At 41.8% G+C, this 22,148-nt stretch overlaps 1 protein-coding gene across 2 annotated transcripts in view; it reads right to left on the reverse strand.

Annotated features, from left to right (window-relative positions):
• Window positions 1–22,148, reverse strand: part of PPIL2 (peptidylprolyl isomerase like 2) — a 126,258-nt gene that overhangs the window by 14,382 nt on the left and 89,728 nt on the right. For both annotated transcript variants that reach the window (XM_090062831.1, XM_090062832.1), the window contains exons 15-16: window positions 11,219–11,336; window positions 7,888–7,944 (exon numbers count right to left, since the gene is read on the reverse strand). In XM_090062831.1, coding sequence (XP_089918957.1) covers window positions 7,888–7,944; window positions 11,219–11,336 — 175 coding nt within the window. The remainder of the gene's footprint in view (window positions 1–7,887; window positions 7,945–11,218; window positions 11,337–22,148) is intronic.

Consider the following 22,148-nt stretch of genomic DNA (forward strand, 5'->3'; position numbering starts at 1 on the left):
TTTCAGCTTTTTTCTCCATCATGAAATGCAGCCCTGAATTTTCATCAGAGGATGTTCAAGTCCATCTTTTTAAATGGTGCCTGACTAATCAACTAGCTTCTGTTAGCTGAGATATATCCTTCTCAATATCAGGCTTGTAAATGGTATAAAGGTCCACACTCTACCTGAGCAAGAGGCAGGGAATTTAGTACCGATCTAGGGTCATGATCTGCCTCATCTTCCATGGATTCTCAGGTGGAAGAAATGGGAAGGGGCAGTCCCAGCAGGAGTAGCACTGAATAAAAAAAACTGGTTTGGCAAAAGCATGCAGGTAACAATGCATATTCTTTGACAACTTCTTATCCAACGATACCCAATTGCATGGATCATACCATGCTGGACAGAAACCAAGTTACCCATTAATCAAAACACTAATGGCTGATAGGGGTGTGCAAAGCAGGCCATATTCAATTCAGATTCGGATCCATCCCAAATCAGGGACAGTGATTTGATTCGTTGATTCAGATCACTGTCCCCAATTCGATTCGGCCAAATCCAAAGATTTGATGCTGGTTCAGAGAATCAGCAATTCAGCCATAGACTCAGCCTTAAATGTTTTTTCTACATACCTCAAGGTACCAGCGCAACTTGTGAATGCTGTAGTGGATGTAGTGTCCCACAGGATGGGGGGAGGGGGGTTGGCCGCCACATGCTCAGTGGAGAACCCGGAAGTACTTCCGGTCCACTTCTAAGTCTGCTGGGGAGCATGTCGGGGGCCCCCCCCGCTCAGCGATCGGCCATGGGGAGACCCCGGGTGCTCCCCCAGACCCAGGAGGCACCAGCTGTTGAGCTGAGGGAGGAAGGGGGCTCCCTTGCGCACTCCCCAGTGGACCCAGAAGTGGACTGGAAGTGCTTCTGGTCCACTTCTGGGTCTGCTGCTGAGCACGCTGTGGAGCCCCCAGTGCTCCTGTGGGACACTACATCCGCCCTAGCATCGCAGGGTTCTGCTTTAATTCAGAGAGATCAAAGGATCCTCTGATTCAATTTGGATTCGGTGACCCAGTCGGGCCGAATCTGCTCTGAATTGAATCAGGGACCAAAGTTTCGCACAGCCGTAATGGCGGATTGCTGTTTACAGAAGATTAGCCATTCTAAGTGAACCTCAAAAAATGAGATTTAAAGGGATTTTATTGATTTTCCCCTATTTACCTAACTGAAGAGATGAATGTAAGAAACAGACAAGGACAGATATTCAGACTGAAAAAACATTGCTCATGCAATACAACCTTCATTATATGCTGTTAATGTCAAACCTCATGAAGTTATGCTGAGTACAAAAATCACCATGACAAGATTCAACATGCCAAGCCAATACACTGACGCCCATTCAAGTGATTACCCCAAGTGCACTGGATGAACAAGCATGCTAGAGAAACCACTGAAGTATTTGACTGTTCTACAACACAAACCTTGTGCTTAAAGACAAAAGGGTCACAGTATCTCTCACAAAGAAACAAGATCACATGGAAAAAAGATTCATAGATGAGAAGAATGCTAGAGCAGGACACAGCTCTACAGAGGCTGGAGTGTTAAACTCATGTTTCACTCAATTTTAGCCAGAAGGATAAATCTGCTTCACTAATAAATCCCTGAGTCCCAACATAGGGAGCTCTGTACATCCATTACACTACAACAAAAAGTAAACACCACCACTTCCAGTCAACATTCTGTTTCATCCTTTAAATATCATAAATGCAGCATACAAACCACAACTAATCACACAGCATTATCCTTCCTCATTCAGCATTGCTTGTGCTAAGTTTAGTGTGTAACAGACTAAATAGGATGGTGGTGGAAACAGGTTTAACTGCTTTGACTCTCTCTGAACCTGGCATGTCTTTTGTACTGTAATTTCTTTCTTATACTTTACTTTTTGCATGTCCGTTCACAGCATCTGATGAAGTGAGGTTCAGCTCACAAAAGCTTGTACTATACACACACACACATCTACATCTACTTTGGTTAGTCTACAAGGTACAAATCTACCCCTGCCCTTCTGTTTTATAAGTACCTTAATTTACTGTATAAGGTATTATTCATAACTTGTCCTAGATTGAGCTAGTTAGCTCCCTCGTTATTTAAATAACTCTGATCCGCTGGCAACCTATAACAAGGACCTGGAAGAGAGCTGTGCTGATAGGGACAGCTGGTAAAACTGCACATACAGCTATATTTACAAAATGCAGAATAGGCTGAGAAGTGACCATCCTACCTGCACATGTAACTTGGCATCCCTTAGGATTACAAAAGCTTGTTACATTTTCAGTAAAGCGAGACAAACGTTACATCATATTTAAAATGCAGACAACAAGACAGGTATGGTTCAATTATCCCATAGAAACAAAGAAGAAATATAGCCTTAACTCTTCAAAGATAATGTTTGCAAACTTGCACCAATGTGGCACTAGAAAATTGTCCCATCTCTGCAAATCCACCATCTGGTTTCTGTTGTTTCTGTGTGTGGCAGCTAAGTACCCTCAGTGCGGTAAAGTGTGTGACATTGAATGTAGCAGTCATCTCAATGATATTAGGCACATTATTAATCCTGCCTGGTAACTGGTACCAGTATCTCTGCATAAACCAAAAGTGACATCTGCTTATTTACAGATGCCAATCAAAGCTTCACTGCTACATGATTTAGTTCTGCCTCTCAAAAGAAAAGTGCTGTCCCATAAGCCTTGCAAACACTAATAAAAAGGTTTCCAAATAGCAAATCCAATAACAAAATCAATTTAGCAGCTGATTTTCTGCTACTGGCCGATATAGCTTGTTTTCTTCAATGACATCCACACACTAGTGTCTAATATGCACTTTTCTCACTCCTTTTGTTTTTCTAAATTAAATGAATTAAGCCTCCTGCAGCGTTGTAGATGGCACTGGTCCAAGATGCTACAGTTTCTTGCACAAAAGACAATGTAAGAATGTGCTTGGAATTTGTAATAAGGAACAAAAACATGGACCAGGAGGAAACATCTTTGTTTTGGGAAATATTCCCTCTCAAGATCCTGTTTCTAAAAAAAACACATGTATGTATAAATATGACTTAGGCAGAGAGACCTCTGTAAAGATCTCATATAACCCGAGTGTAGCCAAAGCAGCTCAGCCCAGCAGAAAGGTTTAATCTTCAGGCTCATATACAGCAGTGCGGGGTACTGAATAAAAACCAGCATGGCTACAAAAACTAATCTGGGACTACACCAGAGCAGACAGGCTGGGCACAAGAGGGACTGCCCTTTCCCTTCACACAAGGGGGTTTCTTCTCAGACACTGCCAAGGTGTGGTGAAAACAGCACTGCTGCTTGTAGTGCTGGTGATACCGAAGCACCTGGCTTGTAAGCCAGAGGATGCACATGGAAGCAACTACTAGTGCCACTTTTACTTTTCCTCCCGTCTCCTCTCCCCACATCCTGCTGCATGAGGATTTGGGCTCTGCTGCACACAATGGGTTGAGATCTAACATGTGATCCCTTCCACTAGCACACAAATCCTCTGTTTCTGGAGTCCTCCAAAGCCACAGAGGGCAGGATTTTCTCCTTAGATAAAATCAGACCTGGGGAATTTCCCCTTCTCATCAACAGGGATCTGGGTTTTTTGTTTCCCGTGGGGAAAAAACAAGCAGATTTTCCCTTTTAACTGAGAAAAATGGAGATTTTTCATTTTAATGGAGAAACGTGGCTTTTCCACTTTTGCAAAGAGTTCTGTGTAGTTCCAGCAGAGTTCCAGCCTGAAAGAGGTTGGGGGGAGCGCGAGGAGGGCAGTCAGGCAGGGGATGTCATGTGCACATGCACACTCACACATGCACATGGCTGCCAGGCAGCCTGGAGAGCAGCTCCCATAGGTAAGTCCGGGGGGGGGGGGGTGAGGCTGGCTCCTTGCCACTGTGCGTACTCCTGGGCAGGATGGGAGGGCACGTGCCCTCCAGATGTGTGTGTGGGGTGGGGGCAGGCTGCCCACTGTGGGCTCGAGGCTCCCTGCCCTGTTGTCCTCCCCCTGGGGCCTGCGCAGCCCAGTGGGTAGGACCCAGAGCAGCAGGGCAGAGTGAGGCCAGACAGGAAAGCTCCTTGCTGCTGTAAACCCTGCGCTGCCCTGGTGAAGCATCCCCTGCCCATCCAGCAGCAGCAGGAGCAGTGGCACAGAGTTGTGCCCCTTGCTGCTGCTGGACAGGGAGTGAGGGGCCTGGACCTGCATCCTGGTAAGCCAAGGGTGCAGGGAGAGCTTTGATTTTCCATGATAAAAAACCCAAAATCAAATACCAAAACTTATAGGTACTTAGAATTTATTTTATTATAGTGATTGAGGCACTTGTAGGCTTCCAAAATGCTAAAGGCAATAATTTCTTTGGGTGATATCTTTTATTGGACCAACTGTATAGTTGGGATAAAGTCAGACAAGCTTTTGAATGCAAGACATGACCTGATGAAGAATGCCTTGCATTCAAAAACGTGTCTAACTATCCCAACCATGCAGTTGGTCCAATGAAAGATATCGCCCAAAGAAATGATTGCCTTTAGCATTTTTAATGTCAGACACTTTGCTGCCAATCACTTGCGATGGTAATTACTGAGTTAAACTAGGCAACTGCTACAGCAAGAAATTCGCATAGCTCATAATACAACTTCACACAAAGGCATTTTCTTCTTTTTCATCTCTAGTTTGGTTCCCCTTTCATGCCCAGATTACCTTCTATTACATTATGGGCCTTTACATAACATCCATTGTCACTACTGTTGCTGGCTAATAACACTGTCACTTAAAGGCTTCCCCAGAAAACTGGATCCCACCAACACTCGCCAGTGACTTAAAACATTCTGCATAAGGCAGACACATATGCTAATTCTTCATATTCCCAATGCCCCAGGCAAAGCTTTGTACAAAACACCATTGTAATCTAATGCCTCATACTCGAAACACCTGCTACTAGGCAAAGCTTTGATTTTCAACCTGTAGTGACACAAATTAAAACAGTTTCTCAAGAGAAGGAATTTTTCAATATTACTTTCCTCCCTTGTTATAAAAAAGGGTCTTTCTTCCCCTCCTCCCCCTGTTCTTTTCAGGAATAAGGCACGCTTACTTAAAAGGTCTTCAAAAATTAAATAGGACAAATTTGACATATGAACAACATATGTGCAAACTATTACTGTGGACAGGAGTTGCATGGCAGTAGCTGAGGTCAGAATTTGATTCACAGGAAGTATTAGCATTCACACTGTAACCAAAACAATCTTCTTCAGATCTTATGGTGAACAGCACAATATACCAGAGTATTATGATCCAATTTCAAACCCAGCCAAACAAGGGAATTCCATGAAGTTGCTATAAATCTTAGCTCTCTCCCTCAAATATTGCTTGTAAATATATGTATTAGGTAATAGATATTATCTAAGAGCAGGTGCAGTGCCAAAAACCTTTGTGACACAGATTTCACATAGCAAATTGAAACTAGAGTTTCAGTCAGTCTCTCTTTTGGGCTTGTGTTTATATTATTCTAAAATAAAGACAGATAGCAACAGGCTTTTGATTACAGAATGCTTCAAAAAGCTACTTTGGAAAATACACGTTAGGGTAGATCCTCACTGCAGAAATACATTCAAATTAGTCTCAAGATAGCCTAGCTCCAGTAAGAGTAGCATCGTGCGAGGCAGCGCTGGAGTGGTTTTAATTTGAGTGTTTCAAACTCTTGTGTGTGATGGTCAGAATTCTGTGAACACATTTCACGTTTGTGCACTACTGTAAGCTGAGCCTCTCTCAATCCTTCCTTGGTAAATTGTGGGAGAACTTGTCTTTCCCAGGTACAGTAAGAGCTCTGTTATCCAGCATCCATGGGGAATGAGGGGTGCTGGTTAATCAAATATGCTGGCTATCTGAGAGCTATACTTACCTCCAGCTCTGCAGGTTGGAGGCATCTTGGCCTGTTTGGGCCACCACCCCTCCCACCACATCCAGTGCGCCAGGGCTTTCATTCCCTGGTGTCACTGTGCCAGGGGACATGGAGTGGGGCCCCATACAGGCTGCTCTGCCCTGGGCCACAGTCCACAAGGAAGAAGTGGGGCTTGGCTCGTGGCAGTGAAACAGGAAGTGCCACAGTGGGACTTCAGGTTTTGCTTTTGCCGTGTTGATCGACAGGTGGTTTCGCTTTCGCCACGTCGATCGACATGCCGGTTAATGGAGCATTCCGGATGGCGAAGTGCCAGATAACACCGTTTTTACCGTACATGGCCGTAACTGGACTGCCAGGACTTGAGCCCAGTTTGTCTGCACCCAGAACTGGAGAATAGTTCTGTTAGCTATGCTAACTCAAGCTTTAGCCAAAACTCCCTGGCTACAACAACCAGCCAGCTCCCACATAAAAATACCACACTACTGGAGTTAAGGCCTTTTTGTGCAAGTGGACAAATTACAGCTTGGTATTAACTCCATCGTAAAGACAAGTTTTTATTTACTGATATCACAAGTACCACTGGCATATACTCACACTGAACTACCAATATTATCCAGATGGACTATGGAGCAGGACACTTGGGTATCCATTTATCTCGCAAAATAATTAGAGAGCTTTACATTTTATTGGTAGACCCATTAGAGAGGCAAGAAGAAGAGTAATCTAGACAGCCAATTCCCACAGGGTCAGTTTTGTAACACTGATAGTTAGCTAAACTATTAATATTGTGGTCACTTCCAATAATGTGCTGGGCTCAGTTGGAGACACAAAATGTAAACAATCCAAGAAACCTACACACAGAGGAGATGGGATGGATGGGGAAGAGCAAAGGAAAACATCTTGTGTATAATGTGCCACTGCTGCATAACATCTAACCAAATGGAGGGCCACATGCATTTTTAAAGTTGCTGACTTTCAAGCCGGATAAAATCAGAAGAATAAATAAAATAAAAATTACAGTTAAAAAAAATAGAACGATCCTAAGATTCCAATGACCTACCAGTGGAACAGACAAATAAAATTCAACATATCTACGAGTGTCTTGACACGTTCATTAAAACCATTTTGCGTGCTTTATTATAATCTGTTCTCAGTACTTGTACCTGCAGCAGTGGTAGAAAATATTATTAGGTACTGTTTGCCCTCTACCCCCCTCCCCCCGCCTTTTTTTAAAAACAAATCTCTATTATTATACCTTGGTCTTCACAATAGGAGAGCTTGAGTGGGTGAAATGCTGGGGAATACTGGATGCCTCATGACATGAGATGGTCCTTGGAGGTCTGACACTCCCTGTACCGATATTTTGTCATTGTACCATAGTCCACAATAGTAATGACAGGGGACAGTAAAACAGAAGGGCCCAAGAAGAGTGACTCTAAACATTCACAAAGGAAGCCCTAGGACATGCCTGACCTGTTGACTGACAGTTCCTGAAGGGATGAAGGCACAGTGCTGAAGAAGTAAATCACTTGTGTCACAGTAATGAGTATGTATAAATGATTAGAGATGGTGTTGACTACTCTATCCTGACTTCCCCCAGAGGCAGAAGAGGAGATCACAGTAATCAGGGAACTTATGGGGATGAAAGGGGCAGAATGCTGGTCACTTGATCATAATCAAGAAATGACAAACATGGTTGCCCACAATCGCAGGGAAAGGAGAAAAGAGATATGAACAGAAGTATGTATTGAAAAGTGCAATCCTGGCCTCATACTAATGAGCACATGTAGGAAGTCAGCCGATGAAAAGGAGAAATATCTGACAACTGAAGCCCAAGCAGGCAAGGTCAAATTCTATCTCAAACCAGAATTTTTTTCACCACATACATAAAAATTACTAGACTCACCTCTGTGCCTTCAAAGTTTATGGAATAAACTATATGTGCGATATAACTGTGATCCTTCACTTACCTGCCAAACACTGTGTGCTTCTTGTCCAAGTATGCACAAGAACGAAATGTGATGAAGCTGGAGAAGAATAAAATCATAACTTAGGGTATGACCTTGTGGAGGTTCAGCAACACTTAACAATATTTTGAAAGCCAAGTATGTTTGAGGAAATTCTGCAGGGTATCCTGATATAAGGAGATGTAAATCCCTCTCCTGACTGTGGGAATGCACTACATGGCTCTTACCAACTGCATTTTCTATGGATTATGTCTGACAAAAACCATTTCTCAATTTGGGGGGGGGGGGTGGACATACTTAGTAAAGTGTCATACTCTCTTCCCCCAGACATACCTTGACTATTTACAACTTTAACCAATGAGTTACAGAAAAACCAGCCTCAGATAAACACCCTCTTCTGAGCATAGTAGGGCTAAGAATGTCACAGAAGGGCAGCAAGACCTCATGGGTCTTGTATGTATCTGGCAAAGATATTCAGCAGCATCACGATCCATCAGCTCTGATTTTTAAAATCAGAGTTAATTTTTACCTTTCCCACTGTTTACATTTGGTTTGGGTGAAACTGGACTGGCCTGTTTATAATCCATGCCTCTTCTTGGCTTGGCAATGTTGTTACATTTAGCTTGTAAACACAGAACAAGAATATTTAACTTAAATGCTGAAATAATAAAAACATTAAGAAAATTGTTTATTGATGTGATATTTTGTTTCAAATTTTACACATCTTAAAAGAAGACACTAAGATATCACATCTAAAGCAAGTTCAATCCCTCCAGATTTTCTGAATAGCTTAACAATTTTCTGGACGCTCCAGAGTATAAGCATATAAGGCAGAGGTTCCCATACTGTGGGCTGTGGACTATGATGGTCCATGGAGTAGGCTGGGTATGCAGTGCTGGCTCTCCTCCCTGCTTCCATCTGTTGCACTGCATTAAAAGACAGCTAAAAATACCTAAACATTCTCTTCACAGCACTGCTCCATGTAAGCAACTGTTGCAGTTGTCTTTGGAAGTTATGTGACTGCAAATGGAGGGGAAGCCATCTGTGAGACATTCGCTTTATTAAGTAGTTGCTCCTACCCCAAGAAAAGGTAGGAGAGCCCTGGTTTAATGAGAACTTTGAAGAATATCCTTTAATTGCGTCCTCCTCAGTGTAGCCTCTGCCCCATTTCATTTTCATACGTCCAATAATCAGACAATCACGTGGTCCATTAGAGTAGTGCTTCACAACCTGTGGGTTGAGACCCAAAAGTGGGATGCAAAAATATATGAAAGGGTCCTGAACAAACTTTAAAAATGGATCAAACAAACTCTAAAAATGGATTCTCCTTTAAAAAGAGAAAAATGTGGGAAGCCGTGGCTTTTCCCTTTCAGGCTGGCAGAGTTTCAGTCTGTGAGGGACTGCTTGGGGGTCTGGAGTGAGGGGCATTGGGTTGGCACTGGCCACTTATGTTTACAAATGGGTCCTGGTACAAAAAAGTTTGAGAACCACTGCATTATATAACATTACACCAAAAATCTGAGACCTAATATATGCTGTCTGGAATACTGAAATCTAATTATTCTTCAGAATAGTCAAAGTAAAACAAAGGGAGTGAGGCAAGCTCATTTTTGAGGGGTCTTGGGATGAAGCACAGAGATTTACTCAAGTTCTGCTCAGCATCAACTGCACATAAAATGATCTGTTTTCACCTTGCACAACAAGCCCACCTAATTTTTTTCCTTTCTATCACTATTATGGCAAGCTTCTTATAAGTTTCCAAGTTCACAACTGCTTCCAGAAAAGTCTGAGCACTGTCTAAGAAGTTTTATAAAAACAAGCAGCTGGAACCACTCAAGAACTTCATGCTATCAAGGAATTTAATTTGCAATTACAGGGGAAAATATAAGCTCATTTATAAAAGCAGATGTTGCAACTCAACAGCAGCAAGTCACAGAGGAATATGAGAGCAGCAACACACTTGCCAACAGTTCCAAACTGATCCTCGTCATTTTTTTAAAAGTTTTTATCACCCACTTATTAACTTTGCATCAGGCATCCAGTAACAAAGTTCAAAACCAAGATAACCTCTATAAAGACTAGATCCTGCAAGGTGCCAAGTGTTCCCGTCTCAGTGCAGCAAATGCCGTAATTGCTTAGCTTCAAGCATGTGACTAATCCCTTTAAAGACAATGGGACTACTGCTTATGCATTAAAGTTAATCACATGCTTACAAGCTTCGCAGTGCTTCAGGGCTGTGTGCATCTGTACCCTAAGAGAATCTCTTTCCAAAGAAAAGCACAATGGAGCAGCTTTGAATTTAGGAACAGGGTCATCACTCAAAACTTTTAATGCTGGCTAAGATTAGTCATCAAAGCCTTAGGTGTAGGGATACTGACCCTCTTCATGTTAGTTTACTCATTGTGTTAACAAATTTAGCTGTGTGCAGTATGAGTGCTTGTGGTAATAAGACTGACATTTAAAATCAGAAAACAATAATGGACAGTAATTAGCAACTGTGCATAACACCTGATGGTCTTTACAGTGGGGATGATGTATTGGAAAGATACCCTGAAAAAGTTTTCAGTGATCAATATTAAGAATTTTATAATTGTGCATACAACAACCTGCTACTTAAACAGCCTCCCAAAAAAAAGAAAGAAGTTCAATCTGTTAAAGTGACACAGATTAACCAAAATATACCCTTAAATGGGTTAAAAAGAGGAAAAGTTAAAAAAATTCTGTGCTGTGAACAAGTCCCTTTGATACAATACTCAACATAGTAGGCTGTTATAGATTAAAGATATTTAGAAAGTCAGTTCTTGCTATTTATACTTTATGTTTGCTTTGTGCATTTTTCTCTGCTCAGAGAATGAAAATCAATTTAGTTAAGTTTCACTTCCAGGGTCACTGAAGGGCTTGGATTTCCTTCACTGGAGAAGATGTATTTATTTAAAAACACTTCCTTGTTTGAAAAATGGTATAGGCATATATTTTACCACAGTTTTTTCTATTTTCTTTTCTTTTTCTTTTTTTTAAACTTAAATTACCATCTTGGGCTAAAGTAAGATGACAGTGGCACTTCAGTGGTAAGGCCCATTTAAGGAGAACAGGGAGAGGAGACAGAAAACCAACAAAAATACAGAAGGCAAATTAATGTCAATTCCAAGAAGTTCCAGATTTTCTTGGCACCTTCTACTAGCTTTGGAAATGAGTTGGAGGATTCTGTTTTCATAGTTTTCAGCACAGCACTGGGAGAATGTTTCATTTTGGTGTGTCAGAGTAGTTAATCGGATGCCATTTATTTTATTAACTTCATACAACAGGACAGAAAGATTGGCAAAAGACCACTTACAATTGTGATTTATTGGTGTTAGGTCCTGAATTGGCCATGCTGAGAACACCACGCCCTGTATGCGATAGATTTGGCTTGAATTCATCTTTAAATGGTTTCCCCCAATAAGACTCTCCTCCTAAAAATAAAAGGGGGGGAAAAAAATTCTCATGTTTTTTCTTCATTAGATTCCAACCACCCTTTATATTCCTTCCTGGCATCCCACACTTGTTTGGTGGCACTGCCACTAAGCTTACAGCTTCTGATACCGCCGTACATAAAATGTTTGTGTTCCTTTCCCACCAGCAGGCTGATACCTGAGCATTACCTGAAATCAGGTTTGCAACTGGCAACATAATACTCTGCCCCTAAAGTGCTATTATCAACTGTGACAGATGTGACTGTTTGCCAGCTGCCTTATATACTTTGACTGTCATGGATTAAATTTTTTGCTGCCCATCACATCAAAACCTCCTTGAGACATTAAATCTTAAAGGGTGTTTTCCTGACACAAGTAAATGCACAGAGCAGAAAATTACCAGTTTAACTGCACTCTGGGCATGTGGTTAATGCTGTAAGTAAAATAAAGGATGAGATTTGGATATTTTTCATTACTGAACTAAATATATATGGTATTGATGAAATACACAAGCCCTACATTGAACTAAGAGCTCACAGTTGAGCTTCTAGTTAGATAACTTGGCTTAGTAGTGAGGGCACTATGGGTGCATCTACACATCACTGTATGGTGATGCTGCTATGGTGCCATGCTTTAGTACTAAAGCATGGCGAAGTACAGGTGGTTACTGCGCTGTGCACATGGCACATGGTTAGATTTTTGCGGCAATGTAGCAGCGTGCTATACTGGGGGAGCACGCCATCATGGCAGTGTAGCTGGCTATCACACGTAGACCCACATGATTACTACATTGCTGTAGCACACTGTACAGCAACGTAGCACATCACTATGTCGCTGTAGGGTGATCTGTAGACACACCCTATTTATCCAAATCAAGAGCCAGTAATTAGGCATTCCAGACCAGATATTCACCAGCTCTGGATGGAAGGAGGGTTTGCAAGACTTCTCTCTCTCTCTGGCTGTCATTTCCTTACATTATTTACAACAAATATAACATTTTCACTTTCCTCCAGGATCACTCCTAATAAGAAAAAAAAATGCTGAGATGGATGAGTCATTTCTATAGTTTTACATTCAACTCCATAATCTTGCTTGACAAACTGCAAAAAATATTTCACCTTACCACGGTATTGAAAGGAAAGCAAATACAAAAATATCAGAACAGTCAAAGAGGCTGCTACATGTGCAGAACTTGTTTGAAAATCCTCTGGAGTGACAGTATCACTAGCGAAGCAGTAGAACAGTTAAGGGGATGCAATACTTAATGGCTATATAGCCATGTAACAAAGGAAAGCAATTTCCGATACCCAATGGACAGAAGAGCAGTGAGTACCCGCTGAGGAGGAGGGAAATGACCTGCTCTCAAAACCCCACAAAGAAGACTGCAAGCCTATTAAAATGACTTTATAACATTGTCTAAAACCTGTGAATTACAGGTAGACAGCTGTAAATGAAGTTGGATGTGGAACTAAGTAAATGTGAAATCTCAAGAAATTGACTCACCTTAAGGACCCAATTAGTCTTGTTCAAAAGACCTGCTAATAAAGTTGAATGTTACCAGCTCCACAATTTGACAAGAGAAGGCAATGAGAATAACACCATAGGGAGTTCCTGTAATCAGGAATAGTTCTGATTACATCCCTGATTGCTAGCTACTGAATATTTTAAGATCAACTAAGCCACATCCATATGATTTTATATGGAAGTTTCTCACCATTATACAAAAGGAATGAAAGGATCAAGAAGATGATACCACAATGGCCAGTCTCAAGGCCAAAACAGATATGGCCAACTTTACATAAGATAGCCTGTAGAAGGGAAGATAAAACTCACTAGCAAACTAGGATACTGGCCTCCTAGGGGGCTACCTGAGGGTTGAGATGTATGTCAGGAAGAAATAACGAGAATGGCTTGGGAGCTGACATATGGTTAAGTAAGGAGAATCTGTAAGTGTGCGCAACAGTTACCCGCTTGTCTTTTTGACACCTGAAAATTATCTTGTATGAGGTGTATATTGTAACAATAGGCCATTAAGAGTGGCTGTGGTAGAAGGAACACCTACCAGAGAAAGAAAAGAAACAGGCACACAGCCATGAAGAGAGGCATCTAAGAGGCACTGCTAAAAAGCTGCTGGTCCCTTCTCTCTTGGCCATTTTATATGGTCATACTGGGCATAGGGGCTGCTTCCATGTTTGTGAGCAGCTGGAGGGAGAACAGAAGATGGACGAGGGCCACACGTTAAGATACAAGCAAACAACTGCACAGTAGAGACAGGGGTGCTGAAAAGAGACTTGGCTAGCAGTACAGTACGTGGAATGATTTTACTTTCGCCTTTACAAAACAAACCAACCAACCAAAAAAAGGAACTATTCTGCTTAATTTAAAAATGGCAAGGATGCACTCTTCAGCAACTCCTGTTAACCTCTGGAATAGTTCCAACCTTCCAGTGTCTGCCTGAAGCAGCAACAAAGGCAGGCAGGTAAAAGGACAGAAAATAAAACACTCTTCGGGAAAACTAGCCTCTCTTTCTCTCTCTGAAGAAAAACATTGATCCACTACAAAGAGACCCATTCTAGTACCACACACACAAGAGGCCTAATGAGGTCTAATGGTTAAAGCAAAGGATTGGGGAGTTGTGACACTGTTTTATGTCTAACTGCCACTGGCTCACTGTATACACTTGGAAAAGATATTCGGGGTGTCCCCATCTACCCACCCACTCATGTACCAGTGTATCCGAGTACCTAACAGCCTCACTGCTGGGAGGTATGGCGATGTGGTCATCTTCATTGTACAGAAGGGGAAATGAAGCACAGGGCATAGGGCACATGAAGCAATAAGGACACAGGAACTTAAGTTTCATTTAAGGTGCAGCTTAAGTTCATGCAAGCAATCCCCAAAACTTCTGCCTATCCACTTTGGCACCTACGTTTTGTCACAAAAATCTATTTAACTGCCTAAACTTCAGCTCCCACAAATCTTAACCATCTTAACTGAGCCAAATATTTACATCCCTAGGCACTGTGTAAAACCATTTAGGATCCACAGACTTGACACTGGTCCAGCTAAGACCTCAATGCAGAATACTCTGGTAGGCAGGGTTTAGAGCAGGGGTGGCCAAAACATGGCCCACAGGCCAGATCCAGCCCACCAGGCCCTTCTATCCAGCCTCTGGGTCCCCTCCAAAAAACAATTATTACCAGCCTGCAGCTGCCCCTCTGAAAGCTGGCGGGATGTGGGCTTTCAGAGCTCGTGTGCCATCGGACCTCTGTGGGGCTCCCAGAACTCCAGCTGGGTGCCCCATTGGGAGGTACCAAGTGAGATAACAAGTGACTAGACAGCTGGTGAGGGGAGAGGGGAGCTCCTGCCTGCAGGATGGGGGAGGGTGTGGGGGTTTGTGGATGAGTACCCACAAACACACCTACACCCCCTCACAAATCCCATACACCCTTCCCCTGCACAATATACAAAAGTAAGGCTTTATGTTGAGCTATTATGCTATCGCCTTTATATACACTATGCAAATGCATGTAAAACAGGACAAAAATATTGTTGGATATAAAATTAAAACATTATAGTAGATGCTTGATTTTTAGTATATGATTTGGGTTTTTTCTGGTTCCAAGATGGCACCCCTCTCCCCAGGAGTATTTCTGGGGGCTAGGGGAGGAACTTCCGGTGTCAAAGGTCAGGGGTTGGGGGGGGAAGGGGAGACTTTGTGTCCCAAGATGGCAATCAGGGGGCAGGGCTACCCTTGCAGCCCTCAACAGCTCACCAGAAGTTGTTAAATGGCCCTCCAGCCAAAATAATTGCCCACCCTTGGCTTAGAGCATGCTTAATACATTCTGGGTGCATCTACACATGTCTTTAAGGTGACATGATAAACTGCAGTGCGGTATGTACCAGAGTTACCTGCTCTCAGGTGCAGTATCTATACCCATGCCTGGGACTGCAGCAGTTTGAACTGGGGTGGAGCAACCCCAGGCAAGCAGGGGACCTGGGGGGCGGTCAGCCTCAAGCTCCAGGTGGCAGCATCGGGTGGTGGAGGGGCTGTCTGGGACACAAGGTTGCTAAAATGCAGGTCTAGCTGGCAGGTATGCCCTGCACTTTAGCACCCTCATGCCCCAGCCAGTTCCTGTCACCATCTACATGTGTGTTTCAGTGCATGTTATTACTTGACTGTAGGATAATAGTGTCCCCAACAGTACTATCCTATGGCAGAGTTAATTAATTTACTGTGCCCTAATACTGGTACAGTGATGCTCTACTGCAGAGCTAATTAGTCAACTCCGCAGTAAAGTGCACGTGCTGATGCACCCACTGACAGCATTATAATTCAGGATCTCTTGTGGTAGGAGTGAACTTTCAGGCCTCTGGTTCCTGTTACTAGTGCTCTAATACAGTTTATCCAATAGCTTTTTAATGAAAACTTCACAGGCAGTTCAAAAGTGGGGACCAGAACCCAGAATTCCCTCTCTCACAAATACACTTTGCACAACTTTATAACAACAAAATCTGAGAAACCCATTGGGATGGTTAAAACCTTTCTTAACATCAAAGTTAATGGCAGATAGAAGCCACATCTTTAATAAAAGCTTTGCTGCAAACCTGAAAAAGATAGTCTCTTCTGTGAAGAGGAGGAGGTGAAATGGCAAAGACTGCATGCTACTCACAGGGATAAATTAAACTGCATTTATCATTTCAATATGTATTTGGGATGGCAGCTGTAGGTGAAGCATAACTAGCTATTCAAGATCATGACCACAGCTAGTGCCGCTGGTGACAAGGTGAAGAGATGCAAATTGACATCTGGAGTAATAAGGCACTAGCAAGTATAAAGATAAATATATTTGCAGGCTGCATTTTATACTTGAGTTGGCTCATTCTTGGGTGAATAGGATGGTTTTTCCTTCTTCTAAGAGATTATGTTTATGGAATGTATAAATGCTATATAGGCTCATGTACAACCCCTTTACAAGGAACTGCAGAGATGCCCCTCAAGTACCTAGAAGATTGCTGAAAGTATAATGCTCTAAAAGCCAGGTGTGGGCTGGGAATCATCACTCATGACAGCTGTGATTTTAAATCAATCTTTTTTTGGCTCAAAAATTGCAAAGTACTGGTACGGAAGTGGGAGGGCTTTGATTCACAAAAATGATGGCTCACTGTCATAGCTTTCTTCTCATCACTTAGAAGAATAAGGCAAATGATAACAACATTTGATGTTTCTGGACTCATGAGGTATTTTGCTTCACTCTACCATGTAAGGAGAGGTAAGTGGTCCTCTGCATTAGCATGGGAAGACACTACACACAGAGAGGGTAGGCCCTATATTTTTAAGAGGGCCTCCATTACTTTGAAATATCATAGCCTTAATTTTCAATGGAGCTGCTATGTTAGCAGGGAGAAGAAAGATACTAGATAAAAGTAATGGTGATCACTTGCACAGTTGCTGAATTCTGCAGGACCAGGGACTTTACAACATAGTAGACTGGTTGGATGAGTAGAGGGGTTCTGCTGGCTTTGTACCATGGGAATTCCTATGTACCACAGGGATTCTCTGATGGACATTTAGGCCTGAATCTGGCTCCCCTGTGCCATTATCACTTTATGAAAGGGCTGGAAGACAGAAATTTAGCTTTTTTGGTTTCCTGATCACGTGCAAGTTACAGCAGCTGAAATATACCAGACCTGCTTTAAAAATGTCAAGTCCTGTATATAGTTCCTTTGATTTTTCTCCAAACTGGGTTTTTTTTGTTTTTTTTCCCCCATTCACCCTTTCTTCATCCACCCTTGAAAACTAGAAATACAAGACTAGCTGTTCCATCTGCACAGGAACTGACAATATTCTCAATGCTGAGAGACTTATTTACAATGCCTTACCACTTAATTATTATGAACAGCAGGAACAGTTACATCATGAATATGAAATTCATTTTCAAATAATTAATCATTAAAAGGAATGACCATGATTCAGCTGATTAGTCTGAATATTGCCTGTGCGAGTGCTTATTCGTTAAACAAAATGTTATCGCAGCTTTGGGAGAAGCAACAGACTCATTTCCAACTGGCTCCTGAAATGTTAAGTGCAAAACTGAGGAAAGTGAGCTTGGCCTGCTAAACAGGTATTAAACCATAGAGCATTTTATACCTGGATGTCTTGGCAGTACAGCTTTGCCAGCTTTGATGAGCCACTGAGAACCATCTCCCGCCAGTGTTATATTTCAATTTTATTCTTAATGCTGAGCTTTTCCAGGACATTAACTGTTTAGCAGCATAGGTCACTGTCCAATCCAAGTTATTACTAAATCCCAACTGCACTAATTAAATGCTAACAAGAGACCCAACAGCAATACAGACACATCAGTACTACATGCAAAAAAAGAAGGGAAAAAAAAAATCAAATTAGTGTCCCTGCTGGATGGAGCTGTTAAGTTTGAAGATGTATGAAAATTTACGGAGTAACAGTACTATCAGCTTGATTTACAGGCTTTTTCTAAAAACATTTATAAAACAAGCCCAACTGTGGAGTTTCGAGGTCTGTACACCAGTGGAAGACATAAAGCATAGCTGAGCTCTGGTTCTATACAGGTTTCTGCATGGGGACAGTGGACGACACAGCACATTGTATAATTATACAGATGTAATTGTATATCTGAGTGTGTATAATATATAGCCCACGGCCATCCTGGAATGAATGTACCTGACTGATCTCAAATCATTTTATAAGATGAGCCCTGTAATCCTGGGTGCTGTCAGCACAAACCAAGCATTTTTGGTTGAATTTTTGGTATGTGTGAGACTATGGAAATCAAATAAGTGGAAAGATGTTGTTTGGATCCATCATCACTGCTGAGCTGACAGACAGGAATATATATTATACACACACACATAAAAGAATATACAATACATACAGGCTTACCTTATCTCCCACATTTAGCTTAGACAGTTTTAATAGAAAGCCAAAAGGATTCCAGTTAAAACAGGAAGCTTTTCTTTCTTTTTTCAGAAAAGGTTCTTTTTGTTTGAAAGCCTTCCTATCAAAAGCAGCACCAGATGCAGCACTGATTGTTTACATATGCTAACTCACAGGGAATGGAAAAAGCCCCTGACCCCAGTCCAAGCCCCTTGTATTATGAACAGAGACAACAGTGGAGGGGGAGGAATTTTCTTTCATGGTCTCCTATTTATTTTTATATAACAACTGACATTGTGTAAGTCAAACAACTTGCTCTCATAGAAACCTTTGAAAGAGCCTTCTCTACAGAAATTTTTAGCTTTAGGAGATGCATCTGTTTTTACTAAGAAGCGCCAAGAATCAAAGAAATACTGATATGCCTTAAACACGCCAGAAGAAATCAAAAAGGGAGTTTACATTATAAACAACCATCAAGATATGCGTGAGTGGAGTATAAAGCGCTGAAACTCTATATAGACTAAACTGCCCCGATCAGATTATGCAAACCTTCCTCATGTCACCAGCACTTATGCCAGGAACTCCATTGCTTCCAACAGCCATACTCACGTAAGTACAGCTTTTTAGACAGGTCTTATGCAATCATCAGTGCTCTGAACTTCAGCAAAGCTCTTTGCACACGTGAATTGGTTTATCCCAATCTCCCCAGCTAGAACACACTCTGTTGCTAGGGCTGACCTTTCATTTTTCCCTAGAGACCCCCCAGAGAGTTCAATAGGCCGATTCTAACTGGGGACAATTTTCAATGAAATTTCTCTCAGGATCCTGCCACTTATCCTTGAAGCATATGAGCAAGTTCTACATAGAATCAACTTCATGAAATTTCTGGAACTTCTGCTTTACAAAGTCAACTCTCTGCTTAGTGTAGGTTCCCTCTTCCCCCCCAACTCTCCACCCCTTCCTGCACGGATTCAATTTAAAAAAAAAAAGTTTAGGGATAGAATCAAACCCTAGGAACAGTTTGGTAGACAGGGGAGGGTAATCAGAGTTACCAGCACATTCAAACCTGTGGAAGATAAGGCAATTAAAGGAAAATAAGAGGGTGTGGAAAATATAGGGATAGGTAGACAAAAGCCTTTCATTTTATAACATGTTATAATGAAATCAGTTTTATTTAATATCAGTGGGAAGAAGAAAGATGCACTGAAGAACCACCTAGGGCACTGGAGTAGTAAGTCCTTTATGGACACTTAGGGCACGTCCAGACGAGCACAGCCATGCAGTATGTGGTGCTGCAAATGTATGCAATGCCACATACTGCACAGTCAGGTGTTCTTTGTGCTGCAAGGGCACACTGCCCATGTGTGCGCTGCTCCATTTTTTTTCCCCCCCATGTGTTTTTTTTTTTACCTCTGGATATCTCCTGAAACGGGCTGAATCTCCTTCCAATCGAATCAGCTACCGAAGCTTTGCACAGCCCTACTGTATACTATTGCTTGGGTCCAGGGTGCAGATGGGGGAGTTAAAAACTTTCCTTCACAGGAACAACTGTAACAGTTACACCTCGGTAGCAGAAAAAGGTACAAGATAGCACCACTCCTAGCTTAACTCCCTTATGATTGACAAGCTGTGCATCATAAAGCCAATGGTGTTAGTTGGGAGGTGGGAGGCAAAACTAATCCGTTCTCCCTCCATTTTTATTAGAAGAAAGCATCTGAAGGGCAGGAAGGGAGAACATTAGGTTTATACGACACAAAATTGTTCGTGGTCAAGAGAAAGCTACAGTTTATCAGAGATTATGGCCTGCCATTAGTTCAGCAAAATGAATACCTGGGTTTAATACTTAAGACTGTAGGGTCCTTGTTATTTTCAGGGTGAAACTAAATCTCAGATACTCCAATGAAAGCTCATAGCAGGGATATCAAAACAGTCAAGACAGATGCAGCCCACTCTGTGGGACCTACTGAAAAGCATTGTCCTGGGATAAACAGGGACATAGCTGACTTTTAGGCTGATCTTACAAAGCTCCAGCACTGAGTAGCCAGTGGATGCAACAGCCCATCTGCCATTGGAGAAACAGCACAAAGCATTCTGGTGTTTGAACACTTGTTGTTCTTTGATTCCTTTTATTCAAGGTACTGCACACAGTATATTTATCTTCCTTCCCTGTTGGGCCTCTTTCAATTACTGCATCACAGCTGTCAGTCAGCAAAGTTGGAACTGCCCTTTCCTTGAAAGAATTTGAAAACTCCATCTACCTCACTTAAATAACTGAAATAATTTAATATTACTAAACTGAAAAGTCTGGGCATTGCACAGTTCCAGCCTTAAAAATTTCCAAGATTAGCTGAGGCTAGAAAGCAAAGAAAGAATGATTGTTATGGCTAATGAGGGGGACTTCCAGGTTAGGAGTAGAATACAGAGGGGGGTTGCTGGAGTACAAGTCACACCAACAATGGGCCTCAGGACTTAGCTAACTTCTGGGAAAGCCAAGCATTTCATCAGCAGTATACACAAGGGCTTCTGGTTATTTCTAAAGGAAGTAGCGTAAATATATGGTGTGGTTGGATTGTCAAATGTTCTGTTTGACATTTTAAACAATGGTAATAAATCATCATACAAAATTATAGGAGAGAAGTCAGATGGCATGAAGAAAAACAATGGAACACATCAAACACTACCTATTACGTAGTTATTACAAAGTAATTTTGATCATGTGTAACTAGTTTTAGTCATTTTAATTATCTAATGTTTGTGGCTACCTATTCTGTATTTTAGTTCCTGATTTTAAAACAACACTAAAAACCCCCCCAAACATTTCAGGTGTTCAAGAAGAAATGTACTACATTCAACTTTTCTCAGTCCTTTCTGGTAATTCAGGACACACCCACCAAGAGGCAGAGCTGAAGTTTACTGCAGAGCATGTATAACTCACATTGCTAAGATTAACAGGGCATAAAATGCCAAAGTAATGTGCAACATCCTGTCCAAAAGAGATCAGGGACAATCATTAAATTGTTCATTCTATTTCTAGTGACAGAGTTGCAAAGCTTTGCCTTCTCTTCATTTGTTATCAATAACACCTGTAGCAAATGTTTACCCCCACAGTCTCTCTTAATTGGTGAGGCCTTGGTGTTCACCAAAACCGAATGGTCACACCTTGCTCTTTGTTCTTCAACATCCAGGTTCACAGCTGGAAAATCCTTCCTTCCTGCCTCTGTCACCAACTGTTAAAGCCTCCTGCATTTGAAATGGCTTCAAGGATTCTTATGCTTTGACCAGTGCTGGGAGAACAGTGATGCTCTGCACCAGGAATTAACTTTTCCTTGATGTCCAACTTAAGTTCCTTCAAATCACAGTTACTTTCTCTTGTGAATTCTCAGATATTTCAGACCCTCTCCTGAGTTTTTTCCCCCTCTTCAGTCAGAATAATATTTTCAAACACACTTTTAATAACATCTTTTTCTCTCTCTGATTTTTCCCCCAATTGACCTCATAGTTTAATCTAAACAGGCTTCTGATTTTTATCACTTCTTGACAAAAATTCTTAAGAAAAAATGCTGACAGATGAAGCTGAGCATATAAAGAAGCTTACGATTTAGCTGACTATTCAAAGACAAAACTGAAAAAAGTTCAAGTAGTTTCAAGCCCTATCTTCAACTAAAGCTGAACAGCCAGAGGCCAAAACAAAGTGCTATACAGACTAACATATTTCAAATCAATACTTGAAGTTCTGTGAATTTCACTGGAGTACTCATTTTTTGAGCTTTTGACTCAGAAGTTAGGATCATCAGGACTGCATCAGGTAGCAGTCCCAAGGTCTGAGTTGTGGGGCTGAAAACCCAACATTCGCAGTGGAGGATGTTAGCTAGGGCCGTGTGAAGCTTTGGTCTAAT

The sequence above is a fragment of the Crocodylus siamensis genome, chromosome 9, assembly GCF_052110815.1.
Source record: "Crocodylus siamensis isolate JL-2025a chromosome 9, ASM5211081v1, whole genome shotgun sequence".
Lineage (NCBI taxonomy): Eukaryota > Metazoa > Chordata > Crocodylia > Crocodylidae > Crocodylus > Crocodylus siamensis.